This window comes from Paramormyrops kingsleyae, chromosome 22 (assembly GCF_048594095.1).
Source record: "Paramormyrops kingsleyae isolate MSU_618 chromosome 22, PKINGS_0.4, whole genome shotgun sequence".
In the NCBI taxonomy this organism is placed as follows: Eukaryota; Metazoa; Chordata; class Actinopteri; order Osteoglossiformes; family Mormyridae; genus Paramormyrops; species Paramormyrops kingsleyae.
In genome coordinates this window covers 17,143,651-17,156,361 of record NC_132818.1, presented here as the reverse complement: position 1 = coordinate 17,156,361, position 12,711 = coordinate 17,143,651, and the positions used below count along the sequence as shown (strand labels likewise).

The 12,711-nt window shown below is 45.9% G+C and overlaps 1 protein-coding gene and 1 long non-coding RNA gene across 5 annotated transcripts; one reads left to right on the top strand and one right to left on the bottom strand.

Annotated features, from left to right (window-relative positions):
- Nucleotides 1-2,448: 2,448 nt before the first annotated feature.
- Nucleotides 2,449-7,181, bottom strand: LOC140581608 (uncharacterized). Its single transcript, XR_011984703.1, has 3 exons — nucleotides 7,114-7,181; nucleotides 2,990-3,062; nucleotides 2,449-2,519 (listed from the first exon to the last, which is right to left on the bottom strand). It is a non-coding gene; the product is annotated as an uncharacterized lncRNA (long non-coding RNA).
- metrnla (meteorin like, glial cell differentiation regulator a) lies at nucleotides 4,490-11,097 on the top strand. Of its 4 annotated transcripts, none has more exons than XM_023829224.2 (4): nucleotides 4,490-4,840; nucleotides 7,678-8,066; nucleotides 9,888-9,947; nucleotides 10,339-11,097. In XM_023829224.2, the coding sequence occupies exons 1-4, from the start codon at nucleotides 4,743-4,745 to the stop codon at nucleotides 10,650-10,652; spliced, it is 861 nt and encodes a 286-aa protein (XP_023684992.1). In that variant the 5' UTR covers nucleotides 4,490-4,742; the 3' UTR covers nucleotides 10,653-11,097. The 4 variants fall into 4 exon arrangements, with proteins under 4 accessions (XP_023684992.1, XP_023684994.1, XP_023684995.1 ...); XM_023829226.2 differs by lacking the exon at nucleotides 4,490-4,840 and adding an exon at nucleotides 5,765-6,518; XM_023829227.2 differs by lacking the exon at nucleotides 4,490-4,840 and adding an exon at nucleotides 6,548-7,039.
- The last annotated feature ends 1,614 nt before the right edge of the window (nucleotides 11,098-12,711 follow it).

Sequence of the window (12,711 nt, the reverse complement as noted above, 5' to 3'; positions counted from 1 at the left end):
ACACCAATGGAGCTCAAGGACTCCCAGTGGGTCGGATGTGAGCAGAATGACCCCGTTTTCAGCATCAGTGAAGCCGCACGGTAGCCCCCGGATTACTTGTCTGTGACGCTGAGCAGCTGGTTGATGTTTATGTCGAGTGTGTCCTGTTCCTGCCTGAAGGACCGGTTTGTTCCTCTCCTCCCAGAGCTTGCAGGAGCCCTGGGGCATCATAGAGCTAAACATATTTAGTGTATTTTCAACATATTTAGTGTTTTCAAAATGATTAAAATCCAATGTTGTTTCACAAAGAGTTTAATTTGTTTTGCATGTCGAGGTTTGATTATATGCCCTAGCAACACAAGTGATGATTATCACTTATAATTACAATTAATTTATTTTAGAAAATGCTTTTATCCAAAGTCACAGTCCCTGGAGCAAGTTGGGGGTTGAGGGCCGTGCTCAAGGAGCCAATAGTGAAATCACTTCGCCCGCTCTGAGATTTGAACTGACAACCTTACATTCACAGGCACAGAGTCCAAACCCACTGAAGCACCCCCACCCCAATTATACAAGTTCATGCCGACCAATAAAATAATAAAACCTGATACCTCTCTGGGTCTCAGGCTATCTTCCCAGAGACTCTTCCTGCGGCGACTCATGTCGCTAATCTTAACGGTATGTCTGCGTGCACGTTTGTGATAGACGCACAGTGCTCTGTCCTATTTGCACGTAGGGTGTCCTCGTTAGCAGCCCCGAGCACGACCTCCGCAGCATTTCAGGACCTAAAACCGAAAGACAACGGATCCCGGTGTGAAGCGGCCACACGGTGCAGATTCCTGACGGTCCGGAGGTAACTGTCTAGAAGACAGTGTCGGAAATGGGGGTGTCGCGGAAATGGGGGTGTCGCGGGGTCAGCCAGCACACTGCCGCTGAGCAATTTGGGCTGAGGTGTTCTGGTACCGCCTAACCCTCTTCCCTGTAAAGCCAGTAGGCTGCAGGCAGATCCTTCCCTTCAACCTCTTGCTCGTTTGCCCTCCCTTCTTCCTCTTCTCCTCTATTTCCTTCCTGTCTCCCTCCCATCTCATCCCATTGTTTCTGGTCCAGTGCCAGTTTCTGCGGATGACTCGCTGATCCAACGAGTACGTGTAGAATACCCAACAACTCCATTTTTATTAATCATGATGCACAGTATACATCTGTGCTTAAACAGTAGTCTTGCCTTCACATATACTTAGAAGCTCTACTGATGGACTTTCTGGAGGACTTTCCTTGGCCATGACAGCCGAGAGCGTTTATCTCCAGTTCAACTCATACAGGAAGAATTCACGAATTGGAGGACATTCAAAATCAAAACACATTCCAGCGTGAATGCATAAGAAGAAGAGGCTTCTGGGATCAGTGCTTGCTGTAATTCTTCAGAAACATCTGGAAGGACCCCTTAGATCAGCGGTGGCCAATCTTATCCGCAAAGGGCTGGTGTGTATGCAGGTTTTTGGGATAACCTTTAGGTCAGCTGTTCAAACCCAGGTGTGAGGACTCTTCACCCAATCAGTCCTCTAATTAGTAATCTAATTGGGGAGCTGCAGCGAAAACCCGCACACACACCGGCCCATTATGGATAAGATTGGCCACCCCTGCCTTAGATGAATGCACATGTGAATAAGGGCCACCACAAGCTCATGGTAAGTGACTGTGCCCCTGTCCACACTCATATATATTCTACCTGGTATCTATGAATATCTTAACAGCAGAAAATGACATGTGTTGATGATGACAGGAACCTACCCCTTCACCAGCAGAATCCCTATTTGCTATTCTTGACGACGGACCAGGTTCCTGCATTAGTGTAGGGATGAAATTACACCAAGACGCAGGTGACCCAAGGTGACCTTAGACACATGGAAAGCATGTCTTCAGTATTTCTGTCCTTGATATTAATATGTGGCGTAAAAACAGAACGACAACATACTGTCACGAACACAAGGGGTCCATCAACCCTCGTGTGGCGCCTGAAGGATAGGCCATATTTTTAAACTCACCCTTTCATGGACAGAGGACGTCTCCTTAACCCACCAGAAAGTTCTGGTAGTTGGCAAGTGGCTTGACTCAATGAGCCAGTTTCAGATCTCATGTTTATGTTTTCATAAGGAGCTTCGGAGAGCTATAATTCAAGGGCTGATCATGAAATGAAGGAAATTATGGAAAGCTTTGTCTGAAAGATCATGTGGCCAGTATGGTTCAATGTCAGTGTTGGTACAAAGCAGATACCATGGAGCAATTAATGGTCTATAGCAGAAGTACTCATTTTGAATCTCTTGTACTGTTCTTGGTGTTGAATTAGTTGGTCAACAGACCACGTCCTGTGACACTCGGTGTGCCCAGACACCATGATGTTTATCCCCTGTAATAACTTGCAGCAGCTGCAAAAGCCACCCCCCTCCCCATATCTCCCAAGGGCTATGGGGGGGGGGGGGGGGGGGGGTTAGTTTCGATCCTCAGCTTTCATAAGTCCTTGTAGTCCCACCTGCTGGGGCAAGAAACTGTAAAAATACAAAAGAGGGAGATTTTGGAGCTTCTCAGTTTTTGAAGCATTTTAAAACAACAGCTTAATTCCCATACATTATACAAATCTGACAGCACAGGTTGCATTTATGAAATTATGAATGTTTTCGACCACAAGACAAGGGGAACAAGGCTACATGATGAGATGAGAACAAATATGATTTCATAATACAAATCTTACCAAACGACAGAAATATATGCAACATTATGAACACATATGTTACAATGAACACATCAATTTTTGAATCCAAATTTCAGTGTGGGCTTGGCTACACAAAGTTAATCAAAGATTACAAGCATATATAATACTGTACTATTTTCAGAAGAAATCTTCAATATGCAATGAGAGGACACACCCAGTCCTCTCTAAATTCCGCCCCTTTTAGCTGTAAGGCGTGATAAAGTAAACTTGCAAGACAGGACAAACAGGCATGGCTGAGACTAGTACCTTTGCTTTCGAGTTTCACCATCCGGGCTGCTGTTTCCATTTAACTTCGTGCTTCAGCCAAATCAGCAGGAGCCTTACAAGTCGTGGGGGAGGGGAGGTAAACAAAAAGAGGGGGAAGAGGCAATTTGGGAGGGGGGGTCTAAGTCGGGCCATGTGACAGTACTAACACTTATCAATGGCATTGGAGATGTCACCACCCTGACCCATAACTGCCAAAGTGTTCCTCACTGACACATGGTGACAAACTCACAGACACAGACAATCCTTCATCGACACACAAGTCACGCGGTGACACGCTGACAACGCGCTACGACACGCAGTCCCCGGGTGGAGGGCTGTGTCATTGCTATCAGCCACATCGGACAGCCTTGTCAAGCCTATATGCCTGGCTGGCAGGAAAAACAAAATAAGAGAAAAAAACTGGCACAGAAGGATGAAATTCGACTGGAAAAGTAACTGTCTTGGCAGCACCAGCTGCTCCTGCCCAACAAGTTCCTTCTGGGTTATTTTGTCCTCTGAGTGAAGTGTTGGAGCTTTTGTTTTGACTATAAAAGTCAGAATGTATCCCAACCAAGGCTTTTTGTACTTTTGGCAGAGACATCCTGTGCAGGTGCTATATGTTTATAAGTATTTGTGCTGTAAAACTTACGGTAACGATCCATTGCCTTAAGAAACCACCCCATCTGGACCAAATGTGACCTACACTTACACAATCAAGTCAAAACACTCGTGGTTTCTTACTGAACCCACACAATGGAGAATGATCGTGGACAGCCACATATAAAAGTCTATCTGTGAGTAAAGCCAAAGCTAAATTGGAAAATTAAACAGTGCTTAAGAGCAATAGTGCGCCCGATATCTCTTAAGGACATACAGTAGTTAAGTGGTTTGCTCCTAGTAGGAGTAAACACACTCAACTTAGTAATTTTCAGCAGTTTAAAACAAGGAGCGAGATACAGGCCAAAAATGATCTTTACTACGTTTACGTTAAAATACGCCACGCTGATATTTTGGCAAGTGACAGCAGGAATGCAAATTAATGTAAACACTTGTCTTGAAGGCCACGTATTACAAAAATGAGTTGTAACTAATTAAATGAACTTAATAAAGGAATAAAAAAGCAAGGGTGTCGCACATGATGCATTCGTTACTTTACATACAGTAGGAAACTACTGCAGAAATGTAACACACGGACTATGTAAGATGCCAGGAAATCCAGACACTAAATCCTGCATTTGGAATAAAAGGGCTATGTCACTTGATCCTATACACACCATACAACAATATGCGAAGCTGTGCACACGATGCCGCAGCCCGACCGCAAAGCGTGTTCGGACGCGGCAGGAAGCGGTAAGACCGCAGTTATGCAGGAAGCTTATCTGGACTTCTTCGTATTCCCATCCTAGGAGTCGCGCGACTAAGCGCTCGCGGAGTGTGCGTGGGCGTGGCCTGGCGGGCGCCGCGCCTTCGTCATCCCGTCAGCTGGCGCGAGGGGCAGTGACGTATCGCCGAGCTTGGGGCAAAGCGGCTGTCCTCGCTCGCGCTTTCGTCTTCGGGCTGCAGAAGGTTTTTCTGCGTGGCGTTGGATGGTCGTGCTGAGATGTTAGCGTAGATCTGCCGGTTGCGGATAAGGGGGACGCGGTGAGGGCACGTCGGTGGAGGGAGCACGATGTAGCTGGAGTTAACGCCAGGACGAACGCGTAATTTGTAATAGGGAGAATCCCAAGCGACTGAATCTCCGAGTGGGGCGATTATGCTGCCGACGTTTCTTGCGTTTTTGCTGGAGCTACTGCTGCTATGCGGGGCAGCCCTATCGCAATACTCCAGTGATCAGTGCAGCTGGAGAGGGAGGTGAGTTACGGGGATTAGGAGGGCACACTTGCACACTTTGCTCACAGTTACAGCTCAAGTGATGCATTTTCTTACCCTCCTCACTTAGTATAATTGCTTTGCCTTTGAGTCTCCGTGGTAATACTGAAAACCATGGATTTTGTAATTTTATAAAAATACCCAGAAAGTTGTCTTATTATGTTTTGGCTCAGGCACTATTCCGAGATTATTCAGAGATACTATTCAGAGTTTGAAAGCGCTTTCTTTTAAAACTGTATTACGTCTCGATTGGGTTAAATAGACCTGTACTACTATTTTCACTCGTAGGGACTTAGTTTGGTGAATCAGCGTTCAGTCTGAGATCCATCTGAAAATAGTTAAATAATAAATTACAACTGATATACACGTAGCAGTATTTTACAGGGCTGCACAAATAAACGTTTGGCCGCTCGGTGTATTTTCATAGGAGGTTTGAGTCCCAGCGAAGTTTATTAGCGGTTCAGTCCACACACACACAACTAATAAAATGCGCATTTTTTTGTCTTTAGTCTGAGATGGATTTAGTTGAAATGTAAGAGCTCAGGGCAAATTGTGAAATGTTTCTTTCTCCAGATTTCTGTTCACATTCTTTTCTCAGTGCTTAATTTAGTTAAAGAGATGCGGATGTTTAACTTCTGACGATTGTTTTGTTTTGTTTTAGGATTTATGACAAAGTTTTTAATGTGATTCAGTGTTAGAATTTATTTGTTGCTGCATGGCTATGGGTATGTGTGGAAGATTTTACTAAGAATACCGCTGGCATACGTTGGCACTATTTTTTTTCATGCGAGTTAAAGTACGAAACATTCTTTATGCTCCAAGTGGTATTTTTATATTATTCGACATATGTGTGCTCTTATTGTTTGATCACGCATCTTATAATTTTTTTATACACAAAGTATATCAATTTTTATTACTTTGATAGCATAAATAGTTTTTCTGTAGTTCAGCCGCGAAGAGTTTTTCAGAGTTTGATTTTGTCAAGAGTTTACAAGCGGAGATTTCCGTATTTCGCGCGTGTTATAGCCTAAGTAAATAAGCGCATACTTCATGTGTCAGATTGTTTAATCCACATTGTATCGTAGGTGAAAACGTTTTCAAAGCGCCATGTTTTTGGAATAGTCTGTTAATCGCTGGGTCAGCAATCCTTCGCCTCCGTCCAGGAGAGGTCCGCTGAGATCAAGAAGCTTTCCAGTGCACAAAAACTTGCATATAATTAATAGAATCTGCTTTGCATGCTGAATAGCAAATGCTTTAACCGCCGCATATGGACTTGGTTTGAATGTTTTTAAGTTCTAAGGCATAAAGAAGTGCAGCCCATTAAATCTAAACCAGTAACGTGTTTCCAATTACGCCATCTTTCTGCTAGACTTAATTGCACACACACACACAAAATAATTTACGGACTTAATTAAAAACAACCTAATAAAACTCTGGACTTGGGCCGTGGTAGCTTGCACGCCCTGCGTTAATGCTTTTTGATTTCCAGTTAAATTGTCCTCCCACAGTAATGTAATGAATCGGAGCGTCCGCAAGTCACATCAATCAGCTGTTCGTTGGGCAACAGGTCATGTGGTGTGGATGTTATCTGATCTACAAAGAAGAAAATTTATGGCTCAGGGTCTACCTCATCAGAAGTACTTATGGAGACTATAGAAAGGTGTCGTATAGAATAAAGCGTTTTTTTGTTTTTGTTTTGGGGCTCACGCTCACATCTGTTCGTGAAATTGTTCGTTTTAACAGCAGGCTTAAAACCTTCTAAATAACGGCATGCCGTGAACGGCGTATTTGGAGTAGGATGCGAGGAAAATGGGGATTTACAGATAAAAAGCTGGCCGTGGTGTTGTCGATCGCTCAGCGTTTACGCGCGCGACGGGTCGTGAGGCCGGGCGCGTGCGCGCGCGTGGGAGAGTTTGAGTAGCCGCCAGGTTAATGTTCAGTGACCATTAAATCAGATATTTAAATAACAAAGTCGTCTGAAAGGCGAATATAGCATTTTAAATCAAGCGTCGTTAGTCACGTTTTTCTCATTTTGGCAGAGAAAACCCAAAATAAGGATTTGGCTGCGGATGAAAGTCGAGCCGCATAGTAACGGAGCCAGACGTCGCAGTTGCTGCCTAGACATCTACGCACGACGCTCCTTTAACGCAGATCGCCTTCAATAAACCGCCTCACCTCTTGGTGCTTATCGCTTTACCGCATGTTCCGCTTCATTTGCCTGTTTAATAAACCACAGGGGCGCGTCGGGCTCTCACCTCTGTGGAAACCGGCTTGATAGTAGCTCTTTTGAACTTCGCCGCTCATGTTCTTCAGAGGGCAGCTGACACACCTTCACTGTCCTTCCTCACCCTCGCCATTATGTTGTAAAGTTATTTCTTTTTAGACTGCGGTGCCTCTAACGCCTGGGATATTATGGGCACTATAGACCTGTTTCTTGATGCGCTCTAAGTAAAATATGAGGGTGAATAAAAGGTAACGAGCCGGCCACATTTCCCCAGCGACATTTTGCTGGATTAATACGATTAATACGAATTCGCGGAAATGTGGACGTGGTACAATGATCTAACTACGGCCCGATCTTATTTTAAGTATGAAAGTGCAGTCAAGCGTGTAAGGCAGCAGTTTATACGCCTGTCTCTTATGTTGGGCATTATTTTTTTTTTTATTAAAGTCTGTGCGCAAAGCTTAACATGAACAAATCGCTTCTCACTGCTTACTCGGAGCTGAGTACACTTAGCACTGCTTGGTGCATGAGAGGTCTGCCTAAACTTGTAAATGTATCCTAGTTGTAACTGTCCCCCCCCCCCCACATTTCACAGTGGACTGATGCATGAGACGCACATGCAGGACGTGGAGCAGGTGTACCTGCGCTGCTCCCAGGGGGCGCTGGAGTGGCTTTACCCCACGGGTGCCATAATTATCAACCTGAGGCCCAACACTGCCTCCCCAGCAGCCCGCCGCCTCTCCGTCTGCATCAAGCCCTCCAGGGACTCACAGGGTGCCAACATCTACTTGGATCGTGCTGGCGAGCTGCGGCTGCTCCTGCGGGAACAGGACCAAGCGCTGGGACGTGTGCACTGCTTCGGCATCCAGGAGGGGGCGCTGTTCATTGAGGCCATACCACACCGGGACATCAGCCGCAGGATCACAGCCTTCCAGTATGAACTGGTGAATGAAAGACTAAGGCCTGACCAGGACTCCCTAAGTGGTAAGTTACCTTCTGCAGAAGCCATGTGAAACTTATGATTTTTGTTTGTCTCTTAAGACTATGGAAATTGAAAATAAATAAATAGATAAACTGGGTGGATTGAATCTGAAATCATGGCCTGGTTATGAACCTTACTTGCTGAGAGTTAAGGCGGCTCAATAATCCTTCGCTCTCCCTTGTCTGTCCCATAGCAACAACAGAACATTTTATTCTTGAAAAACTGGAGGGAAATGCATTGGCTTCATTTGTGAAGGCAGGGTGTTGTGGAGTTTAATAGTTAAATCAAAATGGATATGAACTACGAATGAACCAGGCCTTTTTTTTTTTTTTCTCTCTAAACCTCAAAACTATAAAGCACGGCAGTGTGAGCACTATGTAGCAGCCTTTGTGAATGAGGTTTTCCAAAAACCTCATGTTGTATGTTTCTTGTAGTCTACCTGCCAAAACCACATGATCACAATCAGAGGTGCTATTTAGGGGATTTTTTTTTAACTTCTATTCTTTCACAGCAGTTCTAAATATGATCGGTACATCTGTTGCTTTTGCTTAAAATATGGCCGCATGGTGCTGGGTATGCTCAATATGCTGGCACAATACATGGAGTTGGTGAGTGATGCTGATGAGCCTTAGTGTTGTAAGAGCAGGATTTTTATTTATTTTCATTGGATCCTGTTCTCCTTGATGCTGCTGGCCGTCATAGAGTAGTGGAGGGACAGTGAGTTGGGAGAAATAAGGCCTGCAGCTGGATCTAAAGGTGGTCTGGGGGTCGAGTCACTGAGCCGTCCGCCATTGAATTTTTTTTTTTGTCTTGCATCCCTCTGATCCACATCATCAAGATACAGTTTCTCTCTTCATATTCATGGCAGAATATGTCTGAAACCAGATGTTGCAGGGTCACTCCCCCACCCACCCCCCAAAGATGGTTCTGATCCGAATAGAGTGGAATTAATGTGGGGGCCAGGCACGGGCGTGTGGAAGCCAGGGCATTCCTGTGGTTCTGTTTCATGTCTGACATGTGAGCTGAGTATGACTTAGGGAGGGGGGATCAAGGCGTTGGGCCCAGAGAAGGCTGGGCTAAGCCAGACTGATCTACATCAAAGCACCCTGTTTTTGGTGGGGGTGGGGGGGTACACCTGGAGAGGCGACACTAGGGACGTGGGGTGTTCCAGCTGCTGTGGGGGCTGTGACCTTTGACCTTGACGACATCAGCAGCATTTGAAATAAGTTATACTCCAAACTGCAGTCTCACATGGATTCCTTTACTGATCCTATAGTCAGACATCACCCTTTTAGATAAATCAACACGATGGAAATGAATTAATGTTTCTGATGGGGAAACATGCTCAGTGTAAGGGTGCATGTCATCTGGTGAAACTTGTCATAAGACTGAACAGAAATGAGATGAGCTACAGGGGCTTGCAAGTGGTACAGGTCTGGCTGTGTTTGTAAGAGAACTTGGCAGGCCGCATGTTACCAGCCAGGTTGCGGGGGGGGGTGTTACTTCTTTGTGAGTTCCGCCCCTCAGTTTAGTGGTTGGTTTACCTGGTTGCTCTTGGTGACACCAAAGTTGTCTTAAACTGAGCTAAAAACCTGCTAACAAGATCAACTGATTTGCAAGGTAGCAGTGCTTCATATAGTGCAACGTCTGTGTTTTGAAGCCCATTTAAGTACTGGGGGAGGGTAGTTTTGGAGAGCATCTATTTGTGTGACTGAGTTCTTAAACAGATGTGTAAATGTGGAGTATATTAGAGAGCTCGGTTTTCGTGTGTGTATGCGTGTGTTGGCCTGAATCTCACTTCTGGCCTGTTCTCATCTCCACAGCTCCCTGCCAGCCTTGCAGTGACCAGGAGCTCCTGCTGGCTGCATGTGCCAGCGATTTCGGTAAGATCCATGTGTCCATCTCCTGCAGTGATAAATCGAAGGAGCACATCTCAGCCCTTTCGTGGTTTCTTCTTTAGCTCAACAATGTAGGTCGGTTTGACACATGGAATTTGGGTGCTGTTCAGGTCGGCTTCTGCAGCATCGCATTACATTTATTCAACAGCAAGAAATGATGTTCTTGCCAGGTTTTGCTCCGTTTTTCAAACTGCAGTGGAATCATGCATTTTAACTGTAAACAAAATATATTTGACAATGCAGTGCAAGTATTGTATAATTACAAATCACTCTGTCTTTATGTCTGAATGTGCCATCTTCCAGAAGCAGAACAAACCAATGATTTTCAGGGTCAGTCGTTGAGGAAATTAACCTCATTCTTTCTTTTTCTGTGCAGTGGCACGAGGCAGCATCTTGGGTATGGAGGAGGAGGTTGAGCAGACATCCCTTACAGTGACACTGAGCCGACTGTACAGACAGAAGAGCCAGGTGTTTGTGTCGGGCGGTGGACGGGCGAGGCGCTGGACGGGGCGGGTCAGGATGCCCCCCCAGTGTGGGGTGAGGCCTGGGGAGGGCGAGTACCTCTTCACTGGGACAGTGCGTTTTGGAGAGGCATGGCTTGGCTGTGCGCCACACTACAAGGACTTTCTGAAAGTGTACACAGACGCTGTGGAGCAGGGCAGCAACCCCTGTCACATAGAGACGAACTGAGCTGCCTCTTCCAAGCCTTCTAACCTGCCATAAAAGGGAAAGGGGAGGGGCTTCGCTTTTAGAGAGCCAAATGTTCACATGCTCTAGCCCTCACCCCCTTTTCTGATTTATTGAAGCATTGAATGATACCAGGCAACATACCCGGACATCAGAGGACTGCATGAACCTCCGCGGAGGGACATGTGACCTCAGGTCCTGGAGTAGCAGTCATAAATATATGTGAAAATGTGAAAGGACATTTTATAAATACAAATGCTTTGTAAAAAGCTTGATGTACAATTTTGAAGTTGTTTCTTATGACAGAAATGTATGATTATAAAATTTGGTTTGTGATGATTTTTTAAAAGAAGGGCAATTTTAGCCTGTAATTTTTCTTCAGGCTGATAAATTGTAATGGGTTTTTTCCTCCGCCAGGGAATAAAAATCTTTTTTTCCTGGAGCAGAATTTGACTGTGTGGGATTTTTTTTTAAAGGGAATACAAATGGCAAATGAAAGTGGATGTGTCGCTGCCCATGTGTGTCCCTGCCTCCAGACGTTTTAAGTTTGCAGGCTTTCAGGAAACATTCTCTGGAACAGCTGACACATGCTACAGGGGTCATGCATCAAGAGGCAGCTGGCATTCAGATGACATAGTCCTTCATGTGACCCGGGCGAAGGGTAGGGTACAGCCCTCGCGAGTGGCAGGATGCTATCCGCTGATGAAGGATGCTGACCTTGGGACGGTGGTGGCAAAGGTGGGTGTGGTTGGATCCGAGTGCCAGGTCTTGATTTCATCAGGGCTGCAGAAAGTTGTGCAAAGGGTAAGTGGTGTCTTATGAAGCTGGGATATTAGGCCCGAAATAGCTGAAATTAGAGGAAGCAATTAAACCCTTTGTCACAACAAAGTTTTAGGTGGTCTTCTGGGTCGGGGGCAGGGTTGGAGCTGCATTTGCCTGAATGTTTTGTTTGTCATTCCCCTGTAATTTTAAGTTTGTATGCTCTGATCAGACAGGTGCCAGTGCTGTCTTAGTTAAGGGGCTGTTTGCTTGTCCCGTGGCTGTGGGCCATCGCTTCAAACTGCAAAAACGTAATAACTGACTGGATTAAGCTTAGTGGGCTGGTGATGGCCCAACTGCAATGCTCTCTGAACCTGAGAGCTGTTGGTTTTAGCGGGACAGTGTTATAAATGTTTTTGTAAGGCGAGGGTGCAAGAAGACCCAGTGAAAGATCCGTCCCGTAGCACGCAGCCAGCCGGGGAACGGAGCTACCCGCTGTGTGGCTTAGCCAAGCTGGGCTCCTTCCTTTTCTTTGAGGCGGAAATGTACCGAGAGCTCCCTCAATAAGTCAGCGCAAACAGATAATCGTTATTCTAGACGAGTCCTGTGAACCCGATTCAATATCAGAAGTCCAGCTGAAAGGCAACAGCCTAGCCACGCTGGGAAATGCAAACAGAGTTCCCATGGTGACGAAGCCGGCCGGCTGGCCACCCCTTCGCTGGTGGGCGCCCGCTTTGCCTGGCTGCATTGGAGGAAGGGGGGGGGGGGGAGCAGGGTGAGGGAGCTGCAGTTGTGAGAGTGCAGTGGGATGGGGGATGTGGTGCTTGGGGGGCGGGGGGGGGGGGTTATTAAATAAAAGGGCCTCTTGCCGTAACACGTGACTTGGTACTAAATGTTAGAAGTAGTTCTTGGTTACTCCCTACGTGGCTGTCTGTTAGTTCCACATTGGTTGGTTTGCGTTTGTCTTGTATCGAATTTTTCTGATGCTGCTTTTGGCATGTTTGATTTATATTTTATTCATAGACCTTGACAGCATTAGCTATTTGGCCCACTTCTGTGTTAAAGGGTTGTTGAAAGCAGTCACTTGCGTGCTCCCATCCTGAGCAAACTGACAGTGAGATTTGAACATTAGTCCGCACAGTTGCGTGCGTGGCGGCTTTCAGCTGTTAGAGTCTTTGTCTGCCTTGGGTGTTGGGGCAGGCTGGGTTGGGTAGAAGGAAATGGGCAGAGTTTTGAGCTTGCCCCGGCTGTGTGGTGACATTTTTTTTGCTCTTTTCAGGAAGCAGAGGAATGTGCGGAATGT